The following is a 21,453-nucleotide window of genomic DNA, read 5'->3' on the forward strand; positions in this document are numbered from 1 at the left end:
ACGACCAAACTCAGTCGAATTTACGGTAGTTGTTTTTATGGGTAATAAGATGGAAGTATTAGAAACTGTAATACTCCTATGGTAATAGTAACAGTATCGAAAACAGCCAAACTGAATAAGCTCGAAAAGGGACCTTCCAGAATAATATTGAAATAGAGAATAAAATCGAAATTGTAAAAAAAGAGAATAAGTTCGAAAAGGGACTTTTCGGATTAATATTGAAAAGTATTTTCGTCAAATAAAATAAAAACTTTATCAAAGATATTAAAACTATTTATATCCATTAACTTTTGTATGACAAGGCCGTAGACAACTTTTTTTGATATTTGAGCTAAGCAACTTTAAAACATGAAGAAAACTCCATATTTAAGTATGTTCATATAAATGAGGAATAAGGATGCTATGCAAAAAATTGCGGTGATTGGAGACTGAGAACAACAAAAACCCTAAAACGTTAGCTTCCCCAGCCCCAAATAGGAGGGTAATAAGTCAAGTTTGCTATTTTTTTTTTCAATCTAAAACTTAATTTATATTCATCGACGAATTTCAAACTTGATTCAATAATCTCTTGTTGTTCAGCTTTTATGACCTTATAAAGTTTACGGCCCCTCTAAATTTGAGTTTTCTTCATGTTTCAAAGTTGCTTAGCTCAGACATCAAAAAAAGTTGTCTACGGCCTTGTATGATTCTTGTAGTAAGATAATACGATAATAATTTGTCGCATTATTTTAAAACATAAACGCGATCATTAACATACGGACACTTCCATTTATTGTTTGAGGACAAATACAAAGAAATTTAATAGCATCATTTTTTCAGGACACCTGTGAATGATTTTTTTTGCTATATCTATTGCGCAATGTTTCTTTGTTTCACATGTGCACTATTTGATGTAGCCTTTCTTACGCAGTTTAATTGACACAGATTAAAAGAGCTGATAAACTTTAGCAAAATCCTTTGATATATATATATATATATATATATATATATATATATATGTATAAAAACTGGCGTTAAGCATTGTCATAATTTTAATTAGCCTTAACTTAGACCTATCTAAAAGAGAATTAAGAATTTGCTTTATGAATTTGCAATAAAGAAAAATAATTTATTACATCTCAATAATGAACTAAGGTAAAAGGGGCGGTTGACGGACTTGCAACAAAAAATGCTTAAACGCGTTTTTCAAATATCTAATGATTCAAAAAGAAATCAAACATAACAAATCAGATTCTCGATGTACCACTCTTGAAATCAATAAATGAAACTTTTGACATTTGCTCTGAATGTAAAAAAAGCCAGGTTTGACTAAAATTGAAACGAGTAAAAAAAAAAAATTTTCAGTTACTAATTTGTTATTGATATTTTTTTTCTAAACATATATCACACCTGTTGAAATTTTTGACTATAAAACTATAAAACGCTCCAAAATAAAAACACATATCTATAACTGCTTATTTAAAGAAGACAGCAATTTTAATAAAATAATAAAAATAATCTTTCATAAAAACTCATAACAAAAACATATAAAACTCTCAGATATAATTTCCTAACACAAATAAAACAGATTTTTTTTTTTAAAAAAAAGAAAAATTTGTACATTAAATGTATTCGAATATATATTTGTATATATAATGCATTCGAATATATATTCTAATATATACTCGTAGATTCATTTTATTCGAATATATATTATGCGGAGTAAAAACTCCTATACTTTTAACACTTTTTATTTAAAATAGTTTTAATTTTTAGTTTATAAAGTCTAATTAAAGTTTATATAGCTTTTTTTTTTTGGTTATTAATAATACATAAAGTCTTGAGACATTTACTTTTTAGATAAAAAACAGAATCTATTTAGGAAAAAAAAAACAAAAATCACATTTTCTTTTCAAAAGGTATAAATAAAAACATTAAAAAAAAACAAAAAAAAACAAACGACTAGCAACCGCAATAACTGCTGTCAGGATCTATATATTTTTCATTATGAGGCGAAACAATAATGTTGATCGGTTTTGATTTTTCCCTTTTGCTGTTGCCTTCGTTTACTAAAGCCGATGCAATATGCAGAAATAACTAAATATTTAAAGCTATTATTAGCACATAAAGTAATGCAGTAAAAAATCAAATAAGACGCAAAACTTACTTTTTTCACATTGTGACCAGTTTTAGCACTTGCTTCCATAAATGTAACGCCAAGTTCTTTTGCTCTGCGTGCCCCCTGTTCCATTGATACTCTCCTACGGAAATATATACGAATTTAACTATATAGTTATTAATAAAAAACACAATTAAAAATGTATTACAATATTTTAGAAAACCTTTTCTCAGTAAGATCTGTTTTATTTCCGCAAAGTACTATGACAACGTCTGATCTTTCTTTACGGACATCGTCTATTGATCTCTCAACTTGGTCAAAAGATGATACACCTTCAAAATGAAAATGAATTTTAAGCAGAATTATTTATTATAGAAATAATTAATTAAATTGTTAATTATAAAATGCTTGACAATCTCAATATAGGCTTACAATATGAATTGAGTTTACACTTAATATTTTAAGAAATAACAAAAAATAGTTTTCTAAAGACATTTGCTTAATAAAATGTGAAACATTAAAATAAAAAATAATAACAGCTAAAAAGTAAAAATTACTTGTGATGTCATAAACAGCAACAGCAGCTGATAAGTCGCGAATGTAATTGGGTATAAGACTTCTGAACCTCTCAGTTCCAGCTGTATCCCATATTTGCAAATGAATCTAAGTAAGGGTTGTATAAAAATTTGCGATTATTAAAAACAACACCAAATCATTGAATTGAATAAAAAACAATTAAAACAATATAGGTACATCAATGGTGGCTTCTTGTTTATATGTATTCAAATCAACTAGACTTAGGCTTACTATAGTTAGCAAAGGTTTTGCTAACTATAGTTAGTATAACTTAGGCTTACTATATGACACAGGTTTTGCTAAATATAAGCACATTTGCTATAACTATAATTGCTATAACTATAAGCACATTTGCTATAAGCACAGGTTTTGCTAACTATAGTTTCAGAGACCGAATTTTTCGGCATAAATTAATAACTTTTGTTAAAACACTAAATAACTAAGAGTAATAAATACATTTTTTTTTCATAAGATTTCTAATTGCGTAATAAACATGTTATAACTTAAATATTTATATGATTAAAATACAATTATACTTTATATACTATTATTTTTATGTATTGTAAAAAAAAACATATATAAAAGATCACATAAATTTCAATTACATTTCATTGTCCAATTTAACAAATCTAATTAGCTAAAAGAAATTAAGTCTTCAGAAGTTTCATTATTGTCATTGTAGCCACTACTTTCTTTGATTTCACTGTTGATGTTGTGAGGTATTTGATGGCATTTTTGTTTGTGAATTTTTTATTACTTTAGAATGATAGGATCTGAGGCATCTAATGCTATATGGAAAATATCTTCTAGATTTATTTTCTCAGTTGGTTTTGTGAGAACATGATGGTCTACCATGTTTATAAACTTTATGTCCAGCTTCAGACTCTTTGACTCTAAAACAACCCATTGGCAGTACTGTATTTTTTAGAACTAGTATGCTATGCACTAAAACTTTGTGTACAGTAGATACCAATGGTATTTAGACATAAAATGTTTTGCAGTATCAAAGCAATATTTTTTAAACTAATTTGATACTGACAAGATAGGGATATCAAAATAATTTTACATTTTTATTGAGCCTCCTTCCACATGAGGAAAATTTTCGACAAATTTTTTAACATCCAATGTTCAGCATGCAATATTGCTTCCAAAACAGCTTGCTTTTGGTTTACTATTTTTAACAAAATTATTGGGAGTTTGATCCGCTCTTTTTAACAAGGTTAAATATGGCAAGCTCTTAATAAATATCAATTTCTCATTAAGACCAATCAATACCATTTATCAATAAAGAAAAAAAGATTTTAACCAATTATATTTCTTAGTAATTTTATTCTTCTCCATAGAAAACTAAATCTAAAATTTTTTATCTAATCATATATTTGACAAATATTAAAATATAATATCTAATATATAATTCACAGGTCACTGATTCATTGATTCTCTAATGCTGTAATTTATTACTTTTTAGCGGTTAATTAGATAATAATAAAAATTTATTTTCATGCACTTTAAGTAATTAATCAATTAGTTAAGATCATTATCATCCAGTAAAATATTTTAATGTCAGTTTAGATGTAATTAAACAAAAAAAAAATCAAAAATTTTGCTTTGTGGAGTAAACAATTATTTATTTAATTACAAATATACAATAAATTATAATTTGTATGATATGGAATAAATATAATTAATCTTAATACTAAATAAATTATATTAAACAGTTTTTATATTATTGATTTCAAAATAAATAAAATTTAAATGTAAATAGTTACTAAAAAAGAGCGCCGCGGGCACCCCTGAATATAATACTTATTAAGTATGCCTAATATATATATATTTCTTTGGCTTATATAGTTATTATGTTACTTGGTAATATTATTTTTTTATTAATATTTTTATTACTATCATTTTTACTACTAATATATATATATATATATATATATATATATATATATATATATATATATATATATATATATATATATATATATATATATATATATATATATATATATATATATATATATATATATATATATACTATTTATTTTCATATTTATTTTTTAATTATAAAAAATAAACTGCATTATAAATATTTTTACAATTGTTATTTTACTTGTTATAACTTGTATGTTTATTATATTCTACTTACTACATATAATATTATTTTAAACATGTTATTATTATTATTTATATTATTATTACTATTATTTATAAGAGATATGTTAAAACTTTTTTCTTTAATTTAACTTTTTTTTACAAATTATTTTTATTTTTAAGTTTTATTAATTTTCTTTAACTATGTTTCATCAAACATTATTTTTTAAGGTGTCATTTAGTGGCAGCTAACCTTATTGATGTAACTTTAAAGTCTATTATTGTAAATTTCACTTTTATGGTTAAAATAAATGGAACTCTTAATAAGACCAGCGAGCAGTCATAAGAAAAAAATATGTATACTGCAGCAGTGTACTTCTCAAAGACTTTTTTCCAGATAAAAATCAACATCCTAATGCTAAATGTAACCAACACCCATTTAAAAAAAAAACTTTTAGAGCCCTATTAAACCAAGCTATTACACCAAAGCTTTTACACCAAGCTACTACACTAAGCTATTACACCAAGCTATTATACCAAAGACGAATTGTGTCTTACAAGTACAAGTTTAAGAATGTTTTTTTTTTTGAATAATTTTTTAAAACTAAAATACTCTTTTAAAAATAACTTTTTTAACTTTTTGTTTAAAAACTAAAATAATGTTGTGATGTTTTTTGGTGATCTTATCGCTAAATTAAAAATACCTTTTTGTCTCCAATAGCCAAGGTCTTGGAAAGAAAATCTATACCAATTGTTGCCTATATATATATATATATATATATATATATATATATATATATATATATATATATATATATATATATATATGTATGTATTGAAAAAAATATATATATTAAAAAAAAATTGAGCTTTAAAAAACGACAACAACAACAACAACTGCAACAAAAAAACTAAATAGTATTAAAATTTCTTTTTTGTCCCATTTCATATTTAAAAAAGTACTACATTCAATAACAACTAACAGTATATATTAAATATATTTAGTTTAAATTAAAAACCAACCTGATAAGTACTGTCGAAGCTATCATACATATATCGTGTGATAAGTGAAGTTTTCCCTACTATGAACAAAAAATTTTAAACCATAAATTTCACAAATATCATTAGTTTATTTAAATATATTTTCAAGATCACTATACAATTGTCACAGAAAATGTTAGTGCCAGTAAAAATTGTTCGTTTCACGATTTAAATAAATTTCCCAGATTTAGCCAAGGTCTAGGTAAATCTGAAAAACCTTTTTTGAGCTGAAATTGCTAAAGCTGGTAATTTAATAAAAGAATAATATTTATAAAAGCATTTTTGAAAAATCCTCAGACACTCCAAATAAAATAACCAATCATTAGAGTAGCCTCCTTTAAAAAAAAAATTTACTCAAAAAGTAGATCTTTTTATTTCTTGTTAATAATAATAGTATTTGAGTTGCTAGGATACAGGTCCTATTAAAGTAATAAAATGATTATAGGCAACTATGTATTGAACAGTCAAGCATTTGCTTAAATTTATTCATTTTCGAACAGTTTACTATTGCATCACTGAGTGCATTCTGATGTTTAGCAACTTGAATACTAAAGAAATGATATCGTTGTTCACAATTTCTATTAAATTCTTGTATAGACTGTTCTCTTTTACCACATTGAGCTGAATGAATATTAGGCTTACTGTGCTAATTAATAATAGTAAGACCTATATCGATTTTAAAGTTTTGAATTAAGTCTTCTGTTATTCTACGACTTCCCAGCTTTTGAATTTGAAACAAGATACATCACTATACGTAAACAAGATGTTTGCATATGGCTGGTACTTTTGTAAATCGTATTTTCTCAATAATTTTTTTATCTTTTATTGTGTAAGGAGACCAAGCACTGTTTGAATATTACAGGTTAGGTCTGACATATGTTTTGTATAACTTAGTCCATAACACTAAATCCCTGAATACAAATGTTTTTTTTTTAAGCATATTAAGCATTCTGTTAGCTTTATTACTAGCATGAATAACTTGGTGAAAATCACTTGAAACAAATATACCATTTCTATGTCTAATTTTTCCAAATCAACCTTTCCTGGGAAGCGTGCGTGGTCCCTTGCCTTGTTCATCCACAATTAAAGTAACTTTTTTAGACAACTTGACCAACTTTTTATATAGTAAAAATTTGTGGCAAAATAAGCTGTTAAAAACTAGAGAGAATAAAACAGCATTACTAGAAGAAAGGAAACAAAGACTATACAAAATAGAAAATCTAAATATAATAAACTAAAAAAATTAGAATATTAAAAACAAAAAATATCAAAAAAATAATATAACTAAATACTTTACTGTTTTTGTTTTTATATTTTTAGGCGGTTTGTTGTTTGCACTACCAAAATTGATACAAGTCGAGGAAAAAAGCAGAAGAATATAACAAAAATATTTATTGATATACAATTTTTTTGCAACTTTTTTCAGTCAATATGTTAAGGATATACTTTATTATTTGCGTTAGAAACATCGACAATTTTTAAATTTGTTTTTCTAATGTTTTTGCTAAACTTTACTGTTTTTATCAATGCACAGGAAAGCAAGAAAACTAATTGCTATTTATTTGTAAAAAAAAAAAAAAAAAATTTTTAACAAGCTTTTTATGTAAAAGACTAAAAATATTTAACTATAAAATATTTGTTTGTTTTCACTTTCACTACCCCTATTGAAATAGTCTGTACTTTTGTTGGATTATCCAAATTGTGCGAACTGCCATGGTCAGCTTGTATAAAAAAATTACATTAAAAGTGGGCGAACAAGGCGTGCGACTAACGCATTTCCCGGGAAGGCTTGCAAATTGTAATTTAAATAGTTAAGTATCTCTGTAAGAACAACATTTTTTTTTTAATGTTGGAAAAACTTTTTAAAAAACATAGTAAATATAAATTGAAAGGTAATTTAAAAAAAAAAGGTAAAGGAACAAGAAAAAGAAGTTGCAAAACATTTTAGAACAATTGAGTCTGTACTTATACCTAATTTCAAATGAATTTGAGTTGCAACTTTCAACTGAACAAAATGTTGTGATCAGGTTACAAATGAAACAACTATGAAACATCAACACCATATGTAATGTTTGATATGTATGATAAAAAATATATGTTTGATATGTATAATAAAAGATACATGTTTGATATGATGGAAGATAAATGATACAACTAAAAATTAACCTGAATATGACAACAGTATTCCATCGATGGACAAGTAAGTCATTTATAGAGTTAGAAAATGAAATCAGAAATAATGAGAACAATAATGAGACCCTTTTTAGACTTTGCAATGGCTTGTATAGGTTTCCATGAAAAGTCAGTAGCAAAAGAAGATGTAAGCAGGGAACTCTGATAAATTGATAAACATTGATAAATGCCATGAAATAAAATTTATCCCATTTATCAATATTAGGGTGATTCAAAAAACAACATTGAAAATTTTTTTTTTTCTAGCACTCTCCTAATATATTCTATATAATTAAAAAACAAACTAAATTATATAAAAATTTAAAAATGATAAAATGATAATAATATTATAAACTTACTTTAAACTTAATATATTAGATTTTGATGCATAAAAAATAACATTTCTTATCTAAAAACAAAAAAAAGTGCTTTTTTGCTATTTTTTTTGATAATAATTTTTATTTTTGATAAGTTTTATTTATAATATAATCATTTTTTTAAATTTCATATAATTTTGTTTTATTAGAGATCCAACATGATTAAGCACTGGATATTTGTTTTTGATTGTGCTTTCATTAAATGAATAGTGAATAGTTATTCATTAAAATTAGGTAGGGAATTTTAACGAATAGTACTATTTGTTAAACGAATAGTACTACTTGATTTTTAGCTTCTTTTTTTTCAAACAGCAATACTTTTTTTTTTAACTGTAAGAAACATTTTTTCAATTATGTACCTAGATACTTAAACTTTTCAATAAAAACTAATTTAGAACTTATTAATTCAGCTTAGAAAATTAGAGAAAAGTTGTTTGATATTAACTTTACATTTCTGCTTTGAATATGTATTTACAGAGTGTTTACTCTGCTGGAAAAATGTATAAGACCGTTTTTAAAAAACATGATGGAAAAACTGGAAAATGTATTTTTTGCGCACAAAAAATACATTTTCCAGTTTCTTTAGCATGTTTTTCAAAAGCAGTCCTTTCTAGTTCTTTCAGTTTTTCCAGCAAAGTGGACGCCCTGATATAGTATTATGTATAATTATGTATAACAAAATACTAAAAAGTGATGCTAAAAAATTTATAAATGAAAAATAGTAAGTAATTAAACAATAATAATAATAAAAAAATAAATAAAAGTAAAAATAAAAAGCGAATAAAAATAATTGTAATAATTATACACAAGCTGTTGTTATGCCGTTGTTATGTCACTTAAATAAAAATATGATCAAAAGAGGGATACCAAATTAATAATAGAATAATATGAACAAAAAAACAAAACAAAAAAACTAATAAATATCTCTTTATTAAATAATTTATGCTATTTGTTGTTTTATTTCATATTACCTGAATTTTATTCTGGTAGTTATGTTCAAAGGGAACTATTTGTTTAGCCATTAAAAAAAAAGAAGAAGAAAAAAACTAAAATCAGATTCTTTGAACTTTAAACTGGATTTTAACAAATAGTGGATTAAATTGGAAATGTTATATTTATTGATGATGTTTTATGGGACCTAATTCTAATAGGTACTATTCATTAGGTGAATAGTATTATTTGTTAAGCAAATGGTACTATTTATTAAGCAAATAGTTTAAACAAACTTATTTTTTACTGGATCAGATCAGTGTTGTCCATCATAAAAACTTTTAATACTGAGTTAGAAAGAAATTATTCAATAACTTCTTCAAAGAACATAAAGATAGTTATACAAATTGAAGGTGATTAAGAATTCCTTCATCTGCAAACAGTATATCTTTTTCCTGCAGCATGAGCGGAGCAGATGTAAAGATAGCTAAAAAAAACAAGAAAGAGACAACAAGAAAAGGAAAAATGAAAAGGACATTAGCTAAACAGAAGGTTAACTTATTTCTTTGACATCTCAGAGTCAGAAAAAAAAAAAAAGGAGACAGCCAACAGAAACCTAACCATGTATGCCTACAATTTTAACATCAATAGATCTTGTGCTTCATTATCAAAAATATAATTTAAAAATATCTTACAGTCCCTTGAAGTTGTAGGTGCTTTGGATTGTATTTCCTCCCAACAAGGCTACAAGCAACTACTATTAAGTTTGGAGTTAAGATAGACTAGACTAGATAACAAAGAACAGTGTTACTAGATAGCAACTAAACAGCTGATAGAGAAGTTGTATAACTCATGAAAACATGAAGATAGAAGAGAACTATAAGTGTGAGGAAAAAAACAAGATTAACAAAAGAACTTAAGGTAAAGGACTCTGTGAGAGGATAGCCATTCGCCAGTATAGGAATGTTAGCAATATTACAATAAATATTTGCAGTAAATAACTGAGTGTTGTTGGAGTTAAAATTCACTGTCACTGCAAACCCTAAACTGTTACAGAAGAGAGATTCAAGATTGGCTGCTTATTCTAATAGATCAAAAAGTAAAGACTACTCAAAAAGACAGGATCATAAAGTTATGTTGTGACCAAGTAGAACCACTTTAGGTGAGATTTTCAGTTGCCTTTATATGATGCACAATCTTTCAGCTACAGTAGTTAGCAAGTCAGCTATTGTAGAACAAGATGATTGAGTTTTTTTTGTGTTGATTCACCTCCTCAAGGCTGTGAACGCCACTACAGACGAGGAGGCTACTTTATTGTGGTTATAACCCTCTCTCAACTCTATATCTCCGAAACACAAACCTTGACGAACAAGACCGCTGCATGGAGAAACAAGTTGAGCGCAGTACTACCAGGGACATGGTGGGGATCGAACTCAGAACCTCTCACTTATAAAGCGAGCGCTCTATCACTACACCACTACCGCGCTAATTCCATTGATTGTCATATTGATTTCACTAATTCCATTGACTGTCACATTGAATTCCACATTTATTGTCATGATGACACCGCACTAATTCCATTGATTGTCACATTGAATTCAATGTTAGAAATTTGTTGATTGTTCAAAAATTTGATTGTTGTTGTTCAAAGACCTTGCTACTAATAGAGAAAAGAGCGATCAGACAATAGTTGGAAAGGTCAGAGTGTTCTCCAGAGTTTTTAAAAATTGGAACCGCAGATCTCATTTTCCAGCAGACAGGAAAACAAGATTCAGTCAAGCACTTAACAAGTAGATTAGAGAGAATTGAAGAGAATTCTGGAGAACACTTTTGTAAGACTATAACAGGAATGTTGTCCAAACCACAAGCCATAGAAAAGTTTAATTAAGAAATGACTTTAGTAATGGAAGCTGGAGTGATTAGGAAATCTAACAATGGGTTAGCCTGTTTAACTGAAATGGCAGAAAGAGTATGGCCATTAGACTTAAGAGTCGAATTAGAGGAAAAGTTCTTTGTAAATACTTCTGTCTAACCCTTGGGTTAGGTAATAAGATCAGACCCATAAATTAAAGATGGAATGTTAGACTTATTTTTGTTAATGACGCTGTTGAAGATTTTCTAAAAGTGTCTCGAGTCTAACTTTTGAGATAAAATACAAGATTTAGTGAACTGAGAATAATGGAGCTTAGCATCAGACAGCACTTTTTTACATTAACTTCTTACAATAATAAAAAAGATGTTTGTTCTTAATTTAAGTGGCTAATATAGAAAAAAACATTCATTTAAAAAAAAAAAATAAGTGAATTCTTTTTTATATACCATTCGATGCAAAATTTATCATTCTTTCAGAAAATATGTACAACTTCCATAAAATATTTACTAATATTACCTTAAACTTTTTTATTAGTCAGTTTCAGTTTTTTACTAATAATTTCTATTTATTGGAAAACTTTGGTTATTGTTTTCATAACTTTTTAATTTTATCCTTTTTTTTGCAACTTGAAAACATAATATCTCGAGATCAAGAAAAGCTTTTTGGTTGAAATTTTCAATGTTCCTTAATCATTAAGATTTCAGATGTACTAAAATGATCAACTAAGAATAGTTTATCAACTTTTGTAACACCTGTTTGTTATTTTTATGTATAAATTTGTGATTTTTTTAAGTATTGTCCCATTTACGATATTTTTTCATTCTTTTAGTAATGAGTGATAACAATGTAATGAAGCATAAACAAAAAATTATTGAGTTTAAACCAAAATTAATCAAGAAACATTGTTTTGAATTTTTTCAAATTTGCCCTTTTTACCACTGATTTTGTTGAAAGTTGCTTAAAATATAATTTATTTACAGTTTTTTTTAATGAAACTTGAGTTTTATTTATCATCAAAAATAAAATAAAATATTTATGAACCATTACAATTTTTTCTATTAAAAATTTTTTTTTTCTATATGAGCCACCTTAAGAACAAAGTTAGTCTCGGAACAAGAAGTTTATTAATTGGTTTTTTACTCTTTTTTTCTTGGAATATTTAAAGTTTCAAGTTTATCACTTGCGGCCTTTAAGAAAATAAAAAATAATTGTTATTTGCAAAACTTACATACATATTCAAAGAATAAAATTATGCAACAATGGTGCAGTGGTTAGAGATCTGGCTCAGAACCAAGAGGTTTATGATTTGACGCCAGTTCTAGCTCAATAAATGACATTGGTAAGGAAAGAAGCGTGAACTTCCTAGTTAAATGCTTTTTCACAAAAAATGTCAATAAATATGAAAAACAAATAAAAAGAATTTTATGACATCAAAAATTTCTGTCTTCTAAATAGATTGTAATTGCGTTCCATTTTACGAGACTTTTTTGAAAATTCAAGGTTTTGAAAATAAAATTTCAACTATTTATTTACAAAGCAATAGAGGACCAGGAAACCGGGCCACAGGGAGCTAGGTGTATATTTTATTAAAATTTTTTTTTTTTTAATAAAATATACAGGCCTTGGCGAGAGTAAATGAGTGCAAAAGCAGAGAAAAGCTGCACTAAAATAATATAGAGGCACGCGAGCTGCTCCTCTAAACAGCTTTTTACGAGAGCTTTTAGTTTTTGCACAAACTATCTGCTTATTCATTACAAAATTTAGTTTTATAGGTGTTACAAGCATATGCTTGTAACATTAATGTTACAAGAATGAATATATATGTATATATATATATATATATATATATATATATATTATATATATATATATATATATATAAATATATAAAACAAGCGTCATTTACTGTGCCATGAAAATATTTTTCAGGCAAGCCTTGCCTTTGGGTTTTCACACTAGCTACTCATTTACTCATTTATTTATTAACAACTTATCTAATAAAAAATTTGACAAAGAGCTATAAAAGTTTTTATTGCTTATAAAAAAAATGTTTTATATTTTCTTATTGTAATAGAATGCAGGCATTTTAAGAATTATTACAACAAATAAAAATTCCATAATAAAAGTGAATAACATATAAAAGTTATTAATGTATCAAATAAAATTAATTACATAAAATAAAAATTATTATGCAACAATTTACAGTGTAATAATTTTATATTTATCAAATAGTCTAATCTAATCAAAAATATTTGCATTTAAATCTGTGCTTTTTTAACTTTTTTTTTGCAACAACCATGCCTTTTAAAAAGTATTACAGTTTTTATGCAACCAATTTATTTATTTTTATAAAAATGACTTTGTGTTTTTTATTTTAGTTATAATGATTACTGTAATTTTGTTAGAAAAAATTATACTTTTGCGAGAGCTGTAAATTGCTCCCATAAACCATTTTAGGAAGTGTGAGTTATAGTTAAAGCTCTTACATTTGAACATCTTTTAGCTTGTACTTTATGTACATAATGTGGAGTATGTATTCAGCAGTTTTACATTAAGCGAAAACTTTTTTATTTTGAAAATTTTAAATATGTTTATGTGACGTTTATTCAGGAAGTATTAGGTTGTAAAAAAAATTTCACCACTGTAAATTTTTTAAAGAAGCAAACTATTTTATTTTTAAAATTTTAAAATAAATTTTTTGAAATTAAAATTAAATATGATTTAAAAAATTAAATTTAGTTTTAAAGGAATGTAAAATAGTAAAACGCTAAGTGTAAAATTTAGTTTCAAAGGAATATAAAATAATTTCTTAAATTTTATCAAAGAAATTATCTGCTAACTAATTCATTACATAAAACATGTCTCTCCATCATAAATTATAATATGCGAAATCAAATTAAAAACTTTTTTTTTTAATAAGGGAGAAGTGTTTTTGTTTAAGAGAATTCTTTTCACAATTGTATTTGAAATTTTTTGCTTCTTTCTTATTAATTCAAAATCATGTAAAGTTCTTTTGACATAATACATTTATGAACATAAATTACGTCTACAAATATCTTATTGGTAACTGATAACATGTATCTATAAATTGTTTATAACCTTTATTAAAAATATTACATTAAATATGTAAAAATTAAAATAAATAAACTGTGATAAACAACAAAAAGGTTATGAAACTGTTTAAATTGTTTTAAGAAATAAATTATAAGGAAATATAATATTTTTAAAATACCGAATTTAGATTCTATCTATAACTTTTGATGTATTAGTTCAAATGATTTTTTAAAATTAAATTTAATTACAACACAGTATTTTAAAATACTTTCAAAATATCAATAGTGTTCAGGCTCCTGTAATAAATAAGATCTTAAAAATTACAACACATTAAAAGCAAAGGGTTATAAAGTATTTGTAAATTGTTTTTTCATATTTATCAAGACTTGTTGTTGTAAAAAAGAGCCTATTTTTTTTATAAAACAAGCACTCAAGTCAAGTGTGAAAAACTGTTATCAACAGTTTTTAATAATACTTTTGCTTTCACAAAATATTTCTTGTCTACACTTAGCTTGTAAGTGACCGGGGTTGATTTTTGACCAGGGCCAGGACTGGGGCCAGGTTTGTGACCGGGGCTGCATAAACAATTATACATCCTAAAGTATATTTTTATAATTCAAAATTCATGTTATATTTTGTATATATATGCTTATATAAACATCATCACGATCAACATGATCATCATAGTCATCATTACCATCATGGTCATTATCATCATCATCATCAGGCTTTAGCCTTACTCTTTTTTGCTGTGTCTCTAATATATACAATCTAGAGCATTTTTTTCTTAACTAAAGCTCATTCATACTATATGTAAGGCACTCTCTTCAAGTTTTCTTACTTCTATCACTACTATTTTCTACTGAAACTGCTCCCTCTCTACACGCTGATACCTTATTCACTTTAATCTTCTCTAACAAATGTTGTCCAATAAGACGTCTTTTCCTAATCTGTATAAGACTATGCCTGCTTTTCTTGTCGTGTTAGAGTCACACCACACATCCATCTAATCATCTTTTCTTTCGTCAAATATTAAACCTTATAAATACTAAAGTTTATATAAATATGAAATGATATTGTTTACCAGCATCTAAATAAATACCAAACATATATGTTTGTATTAAGTCAACCCTTATTCTACTTTGCATTTTTTACCATATCAAGCAGTTCCTTTATTAAACAGTAATCATTTTTTTCAGAACATCTCTCTTATAAACAAATGTCCTTTTATTATTCCAAGAAGCCAATGTAAAAATGTCCTGTCTGATGTTAAGCTCTGTTATTCTCAGTTTACTAAACCTTGTTTCTTATCTCAGATCTTAGGTTCTAGAGACTTTTGCTAAATCTTCAACAGTTTCATTAACTAAAATAAGCTTAACATTTGATCTCTAATTCATGGGTCTGATCTTTTTACTTCTCCCCAGAATAAGGCAGAGTTTTTTTTTGCAAAGAAATCTTACTCTAATTTAACTCTTGAATCTAACGGCCACATTCCTGCCAGTTAAGCAGATTAACCTATTCTTAAACATCTAAATCACTATGGCTTCTAATGCTAAAGCCAATTCTCAATTAAACACTATTACAGTTTGTTCTCCAGACAAGATTTCCATCATTGTCTTAAAAAAGTGTTCTCCAGAATTTCCTTTAATTTTTTCCAAAATTTTTAAAAAGTGCTAAATAAGTGGTTCAATTTTTCAAAACTCTGGAAAGCACTTTGACCTCTCTCTTCTTTATATAAAGTTTTCTGAGATTATTAAATTATTTATTTCTAACTGCAGTATTAAAAGTTATTCTTGAAGGCCTACACTTCTCTTTATTTCAAGTAACTTTAAGGGTATTGCAAAGTTTTATCATTGCTATTGTAATGTTTCTTATCTAAAATAACAATCTTTATGAAAATTTTACATCTAAAGTGCCTCTATTTGCTGACGACTCAACTTTATACTCTTGTCTTGACAAAAATCTTCACTTTTTGATTGCTTAGAACAAGCAGCCGGCTTTTAATCTGATCTCTCTTTTGTAACAGCCTAAGGCTTGCAATGACTTGTGGATTTAAATTGTGGACTTAAAATCCACAATTTTTTTTAGGCAACAAAACTCATTTATTAACTGCAAAAAAATATTGCAATATTGCTGGCAGTCCTATATTGACGAATAACAACCCTCTTGCTCTCAGACAAAGTCTAAAAGCACAATGTAAATGTAATTAGACCTGCTTTATCTGCCAGGCTTGAACCACTCCCATTGTTGTAAGTTTGCATTTCTCTCTTTTTTCTACAAATACTATCATGGTAGATGCTCAAACGAGCTACCATCTCTATTACGATAAACCAAACTCATTCTTACTTGGCTTCTTATTTAACAAGTTGCATTCTTTTTACTGTATCTGTCCCTTTGTGTTATAAAAAATTTTATTAATCCAGCTTTTTTCCTTGCACAGCAAAAAAACCTTATAACTCTTCCCCATCTTCCTGTTTTCCTTTTTAATACATCCAGCAACTTCAGTTGACCATTTTCTAGTCTTTAATTTATCCTATATTTTAAAATAACTCATAAGTTAATAGCGGTTGCTTGCAATCTTGTTGGAAGTAAATTTGATTTTAAAAATATATAAATAAATACCAGTATTTTATAAGTAGTAAATGTAAGTATAAAATTATACTACAAAAAACATCAAAAAATTTCTAGCCTCGGCTATCAACCCCAGTTAAATCTTATAATTTTGTCGGGGCCGGGTTTGCAAAAAGTCTCATTTTTACAGCCTAGCCTATTAGGAAAACACCTAGCCCTATAAGGAAAAATGACTAGACTATGCAAGAACTCTGCTGAAAATAGCGATGGGCAACTCAAAATGTTGGCTTAACATTAAAAAACTAGTTACTTTTAGTTGCCGACTAAAAGTCTGAGCGTGTGTCTGTATATATATATATATATATATATATATATATATATATATATATATATATATATATATATATATATATATATATATACACATACACCCACACACATATACACACATATATACATATAAATATAAATTAGTAGAAAATCACTTAACAAAATATTTTTATTATTACCATAAGAAATAAGAAACACATTTTTCCTAAAAAAAATGGGGCCCCTGAAACTGAGGTAACTAGGAATATAGACTTCCCTGCATCTGGAGCTAAAGATACCCCTGTTGATCATTATGTAATATTATGATAAAAATAAAATAAAAAAACAGTACAACTCAACAAAGTTTACTTGAGGCTAAAGAAACAAATCAATTCAAAAACATAAAAAAAAAAAGAAAAAAAAAAAGTGAAATGCTTACAACTGGCTCTGCGTGGAAAAAAAGTGCTTTAAAACACTATTATTTTAACTTTAATAGTATCCAACTCATTTATTCTAGGGTTCAATTACAAAAATCTATTAAACTATTTGTCGCTTAGGCTTTGCTAGATCATACTGCATTGCAAAAGTTGGAGATAAAGCATAATTCTTTAGCCTTTGATAGGTTGGTTATATGTTCAAAAATAGGTTACGGTGAGTCAACTGGGCAAAGCATTTATACACAAGTTATTGACCAGGTGTTTTAGGGAGCTCAGGGTTGGCATGCGATTTCACGTCATAATATGACCACGCAAATACTATTTGATTTTAAAACTTGACCACGGCTGTTAATATGTTTTGAAAATTTGTATGCATTTTAAAAATGCGCTGAAAAAATTATCTTAACTATGAAAAAACTTAAAAAAAAAACTTGTAAAAGAAGCAAATAAGTCTTTATAAAAAAAATAATGAAAAATAAAATAACTTGACTAAAACTAAAATAGAAAAAAATCAAATTAAAACCTAACTAAAATAAATAATAAACTATAACAATAAGATTATCTAAATTACGTTTGGAATAAACAAATTTGAATCGTTATTCTTTACTAATGTTTTTATAATATTATGCGAAACTTTTTTTAAATAAATTAACGACTTACATCTAACGATTGTTTATTAAATATGCTTAAAATTGTTTAATAAATGCATTTATAAGTTTAAAAAAAGATTCTTAACAATTCTTCGCAGTAACGTAAACAAAAGAAAAAATAATTAAATCGTTTATTTAAAAAGTTTATATAATTTTTTTATTTTATTTGAAGACACTTATAATAAAAAATACATACTTATATAAATATAAATAATATATATACTATTCATTAATATTTTTATAAAAACCATAAGCAGTGATTTGTTACTTTATATAAATGCGTTTCAATAATATAAAAACATAAGTAAAAATCAAAGTTATTTAATTCAAACGGCTTTCAAAAAAGTTAGTCTTTTTTTTCTTCTCAACAAAATCTTTTTACTTTTTGAGTGAATTAACTTTAATGATTCTTATATAAAGTTTATTAAATAAAGAGAAAATAGCTGTTTAAAGTTGTCGCTTATAAAATTAAAAATTTTTTTATTACTTTTTTTTTTAATTTTACTTATAAAAAAATCTTATATAGTTTATACTAAAATAATATAAATTAAAACTTTATACAACTTTCAATAATACTTTAATTAAAATCATTAGCTACTTTATTTAAAAGTGTTTTGCTAATAAAATCGTTAGTAAAGATAAACGTGTCGAAGTTATTTATTTTCAGCATAATTAAAAACCAATTTTTCAGCGCATTTGTTAAAAACCGTGGTTAAATCGTCAAAACAGAATATTATTTGCGTGGTCATATAAAGACTTGAAATCGCATGCCTTCTCTTATATATATATATATATATATATATATATATATATATATATATATATATATATATATATATATATATATATATATATATATATATATATATATATATATATATATATATAATTTTATTATAGATAATAAAATTATATATATATATATATATATATATATATATATATATATATATATATATATATATATATATATATATATATATATATATAATTTTATTATCTGTACTTCTTCAGCAAGAGCACTTATTGAATGATATCAGAGCTTTTTTATGTTTGTTTGACAAGATAAAGTAAAAAATAACTATACAGGGTGCCCACTATTATGAACTGAGGCTAAAAGTAAGGGTTTTAAGGAGATATTTTCCTAATATTTAAGGAGTTTTGGTCGCGAACGACAACTTTTTGAAAGAAAAAGTACAGAGAATTAAGGAGAAAACGATCACATTAAACACAGAATCTTATTTTTTTAATAAATTTTAAATATAAACAGAGAAATTATTATAAGTTAATATATTACTTTATATATATATACATAAATATAAACATATAATAAAAATATAGGTTTGCAAACTATCAAAGAGCTATATATTTTCTTCTTTATTAATAAGTGTAATCCATTCACTTTAAAAAATTTCCCAGATGATTAAAAAAATAATAATAAGGAGAAATTAAGGAGAGCAGTCAAATTTTACTTTTTTATAAGGTTATTTAAGAACATTTAACTAGGTTTTTATTTTTTAAGGATATTTAAGGTATTTAAGGAGGAGTGGGAACTCTGCTATATAATGTTTACTACTAAAAGGCCGAGAAGACCATTGCAGATGAGGAGGCTACTTAATCGTGGTTATAATCCCGAAACATGAACCTTGACGAACAAGGCCGCTGTGCAGAGAAACAAGTTAAGCGCGGTACTACCAGAGACCTGGTGGGGATCAAACTAGGAACCTCTTGCTTATAAAGCAAGCCCTCTACCATGACACCACTACTGCATATATATATATATATATATATATATATATATATATATATATATATATATATATATATATATATATATATATATATATATATATACACACACACACACACACACACATACATACATTAACTTACATAAAAAAAATTACAATAAAATATTTCTTAAATCAATTATGTAAAACTTACCACTTTGCTCTCCCAAGAAAACAAGCTTATTTTTTTTAATCTCTACATTCTCATCAAGATTCATTTTCCCTCAAGCACATTCTTCTTTATAAATTGTTAGATTAAAAGCATGCTGAAAAGGGAAATATTATATATAACTTTTTTTCAAATAAATCATTAATTCAAAATGTTGAAAGTCTTTTTAAATATCAGATTATCAACTGATAATTAAAGTCGCACAAATGTTAAATAAAGTCGCACAAATGCATGCACATTGTTTATAATGTAATGGAAAACAAAACATAAAGTTTCGTAACCATTTATTCTAAACAGAAACCCACATCAGATAAATCTACTAGAATTACAAATCGTTCATTCTTATTAATTGATAATATTTTAACTGAGTTTTTCAAAATATGTTGCCTAAAAATAATGTTTTTAGGCAACTGTAATATAAAATATATAAAAATATAGGCACTTATAATATAATATGAAATATATTAAAATATTAGTTATTTATTCTCTGCATAAGTGCTGACAACAAAACAAATACGCCTTAGGCAACAATAGAAAAGTTGATAGTTGTAAAAGTTGTTGATACTGACTGTCATGAACTTATTAACAACTTTTAAATTAAGACTGAAGATGTATTAACTTCAATAATAATATATACCTATATGTTTCTTTTTTTAAAATTTTTACAAATTTTTACAAATAGAAAATAATACTGGATGAAATAATGTAAATAAATGTAAAATAATTCTGAACACAATAAAAAGTATTTTTTAGATTATATCTTATTTTCAAACCAATTCTTAAATATTATTTTGTATATATTTAATATATTTTAATATTAACAAATTTTGTTTATATATTTTCTATATTCTATATTTCTACATTCTGTATATACCTATATTTTACAAAACAATTCTTAAAGTTTTTTCTTTCAAATACTAAATATTTTAAACACTATCATGGATTTTTTGAGGCTTGATGATAAAACTAAGTTTATCTTCTTCTAGCCCTGATCGTATAATAATTATTTATAAATTACGATTGTATATTTTAAAAAACAATTCTTAAATTTTATTCTTTGTAATACTAAATATTTTAAACGCTGTGATGCATTTTTCAGGGTTTGGTGATTAGACTAAGTTTGCCCTCTTCTAGCCCTAATCATGTAATGAATATTTAAAAATTACAAATGTATATATCTTTTTCTTATTGGCCGAGTGTAATTTAAAAAGAAAGGAAAAAAAACAAAAAAAAAAACGCCAAAGACATATCTTGTAAAAACATTATCTAAAATAAAGCAAAAACTCCATGTCAAATGTCTAAAAACTAAATC

The 21,453-nt window shown here is 25.6% G+C and overlaps 1 protein-coding gene across 1 annotated transcript; it reads right to left on the bottom strand.

Moving 5' to 3' along the window:
- Window positions 1–1,344: 1,344 nt before the first annotated feature.
- Window positions 1,345–20,266, bottom strand: LOC100205159 (ras-related protein Rab-6A). Its single transcript, XM_065787804.1, has 7 exons — window positions 20,127–20,266; window positions 5,792–5,850; window positions 5,473–5,526; window positions 2,656–2,761; window positions 2,322–2,430; window positions 2,147–2,240; window positions 1,345–2,076 (listed from the first exon to the last, which is right to left on the bottom strand). The coding sequence occupies exons 1-7, from the start codon at window positions 20,188–20,190 to the stop codon at window positions 1,942–1,944; spliced, it is 621 nt and encodes a 206-aa protein (XP_065643876.1). The 5' UTR covers window positions 20,191–20,266; the 3' UTR covers window positions 1,345–1,941.
- Between the last annotated feature and the right edge of the window lie 1,187 nt (window positions 20,267–21,453).

Source organism: Hydra vulgaris, chromosome 01 (assembly GCF_038396675.1).
Source record: "Hydra vulgaris chromosome 01, alternate assembly HydraT2T_AEP".
Lineage (NCBI taxonomy): Eukaryota > Metazoa > Cnidaria > Hydrozoa > Anthoathecata > Hydridae > Hydra > Hydra vulgaris.

Bases quoted from the DNA above. Each gene is read 5' to 3' on its own strand.
- LOC100205159 (XM_065787804.1), bottom strand. From the start codon at position 20,190: ATGAATCTTGATGAGAATGTAGAGATTAAAAAAAATAAGCTTGTTTTC. The intron at 5,527-5,791 runs GTTGGTTTTTAA...ATATATATATAG, and splicing joins GCTTCGACAGTACTTATCAG to GCAACAATTGGTATAGATTT. The intron at 2,431-2,655 runs GTAATTTTTACT...TTCATTTTGAAG, and splicing joins TGCTGTTTATGACATCACAA to GTGTATCATCTTTTGACCAA.